Source organism: Rutilus rutilus (genome assembly GCF_951802725.1).
Source record: "Rutilus rutilus genome assembly, chromosome: 19".
Lineage (NCBI taxonomy): Eukaryota > Metazoa > Chordata > Actinopteri > Cypriniformes > Leuciscidae > Rutilus > Rutilus rutilus.
In genome coordinates, this window is record NC_140232.1 from 2,301,382 (window position 1) to 2,303,881 (window position 2,500).

At 37.4% G+C, this 2,500-nt stretch overlaps 1 protein-coding gene across 7 annotated transcripts in view; it reads right to left on the reverse strand.

Annotated features, from left to right (window-relative positions):
• fgd (faciogenital dysplasia) overlaps window positions 1-2,500 on the reverse strand; it is a 61,083-nt gene that overhangs the window by 5,457 nt on the left and 53,126 nt on the right. For all 7 annotated transcript variants that reach the window (XM_084389759.1, XM_084389760.1, XM_084389761.1 and 4 more), the window contains 3 exons: window positions 1,786-1,878; window positions 1,420-1,499; window positions 159-189 (listed from right to left, as the gene is read on the reverse strand). In XM_084389759.1, coding sequence (XP_084245885.1) covers window positions 159-189; window positions 1,420-1,499; window positions 1,786-1,878 — 204 coding nt within the window. The remainder of the gene's footprint in view (window positions 1-158; window positions 190-1,419; window positions 1,500-1,785; window positions 1,879-2,500) is intronic.

Sequence of the window (2,500 nt, forward strand, 5' to 3'; positions counted from 1 at the left end):
ATCAAAGATGAGTTTTATGGGATAAAATGATTGACTACAGGGGGACTTTAAGTATATTCTTAGAAAAAAACTACTTAATATGAAAATAACATACTTTAAAAACATGCTAACATGTGTCTGTAATTCTGTTTAACATTTGTGTAATGAGAATAACTCACTTTTATCCAGCCCTCCTTCTCCTCAGCCGTCCTGAGACAAAAACACATTCAGGGTTCACATACTGTGTATTTGTCCATCAAGTTTCCTAAAGATTGTGTCTTCAACAAGTGAGTTTCAGTTTTAAGATGTTTGGAATGGCTCTCTGATCCCAAACATTCATGAATTACCATCATTTGAAAGGATTATTTCACTTCAGAATTAACATTTCCTGATAATCTACTCTCCTCCACGTCATCCAAGATGTTCATGTCTTTCTTTCTTCAGTGGAAAAGAAATGAAGGTTTTTGAGGAAAACACTCCAGGATGTTTCTCCATATAGTGCCTTCAATGGGGTCCAACGGGTCGAAGGTCCAGATGTGAGTTTCAGTGCAGCTTCAAAGTCTCGACACGATCCCAGCCGAGGAATGATTGATTGATTACTTTATTATCCCCATGGGGACATTTTTGTTGCTTGTGTTTCAACATGCGTACACAAAGAACCAACAATGTACATAAATATAAAAACACGAAAAACACCCAATAATAAAAAAAGAGTCTTACCTAGCCAAACCATCAGTCATTTTCTACAAAAAAAATAATATTTATATACTTTTTAACCACAAATGCTCGTCTTGCACTAGCTATGATCAGTTACAAGGTCACGTGTGTTCCCGTTCAGAAATGTAGAGTAGGGTGAAAAACTCATCCCAAAATCATCCAACATCGTTGTTTTACCTTTTATTTATTTAGTAAATGGTGTTTGACTGAGTCTTTGCACGTTCAGTTTGTAAACACTAGGTCTGTTCTTACGCCTATGTCACGCTTGACCTTTCAATGTGATTACGTAATTTGTATCCGCTGGTTTGTCTAGATAAGACTCTTATTCCTCGGCTGGATCGTGTCGAGACTTTGAAGCTGCACTGAAACTCACATCTGGACCTTCGACCCGTTGGACCCCATTGACACTATATGGAGAAACATCCTGGAATGTTTTCCTCAAAAACCTTCATTTCTTTTCCACTGAAGAAAGAAAGACATGAACATCTTGGATGACGTGGAGGAGAGTAAATTATCAGGAAATGTTCATTCTGAAGTGAACTAATCCTTTAAGTTCAGATCGATGATCAAAAAGGGAGTCGACAGGTTAAATTTCAGTAGCAAGAACACCATCAGACTGAATATTGAGATTCGGTCATAATGATGAATGATATCAGGGTGATAGGTTAGGGGTTAGGGGTTAGGGGTTACAGTTAGGGGTTAGGGGTTACAGTCAGGCCTCACCTGGCCTGCAGTTCGAGCGAGCGCTGTTTGCCGATGATGGTGAACGCGTGCGGGACGTTCTGCTTGACGTTTCCCTGAACCTGGAGAAAATCAGCATGTGATAAGATGAAGACATAAGATTAAGATTCAACTTTATTGTCATTGCACGTTACAGAACAAGGCAACGAAATACAGTTAGCATCTAACCAGCAGTTATTTACATATATACAGTTGATAATAAATATGAATGGGTAGTGAATATGAATAATCTGAACAGCAGAAGCAGTATATAGAAAAATAATATAAGATTATGAACATTACTAACATATGTACCAAAAGAGAAAAGAGAAAAGAGAACATGCAGCTGAATGAACGAACGAGTCGTACCTCCATCCCGGCGATATCGATGCGCTCTCGAACGCTAAACTTCTGTCCCATCAGCCTCAGCTTGGGCACACAATACAGCACCATGTTATTGAACTGTCAAAACAGAAACATCATCATCAACATAATCCTTCTGTGTATTCATTATCTAATAAACGTGTTAAGCTGTAATAAACGAGCAGATTCTTTCAGGGAGAAGTTTACCAGAACACAGTGTTTATTGTGTGAATAAATACTCTTTTTTCCAGCTTAATTGCTGCACGATTGTGGATAAATTGAGAATCACGATGGTTTGTTTAAAAGAGATCATGATTCTCCCGCGATGGTGAACAGACAAATAAACAAAATAACGTCATTTACTGAGGTTCTGACAAAATGTTAATTGCTGCAGTCTATTTAAAAAATATTTTATTCATTTTAATAAAATAAAAAAACAAATAAAAAAACAGGTGTGAGTGAATGATTCAATGACTCACTCATAAAGACTTCACTTGTTTCATCACTGGATGAATCAGTGGCTGCGTCCGAAAACTATTTGGAATAATTACTTCACAAACGCTACAAAAGTATGTTATATATAGAATTAATGTAATCTGGACAAACTACATCCGCCATGTTGTCATTATCATGTGATCTACCAGCATCAGTCGCATCGCTTCACTGCGATTCAAAAATCCTCTCCCATGGCCTCATGGGATAGTAAAATGTTCATCATATA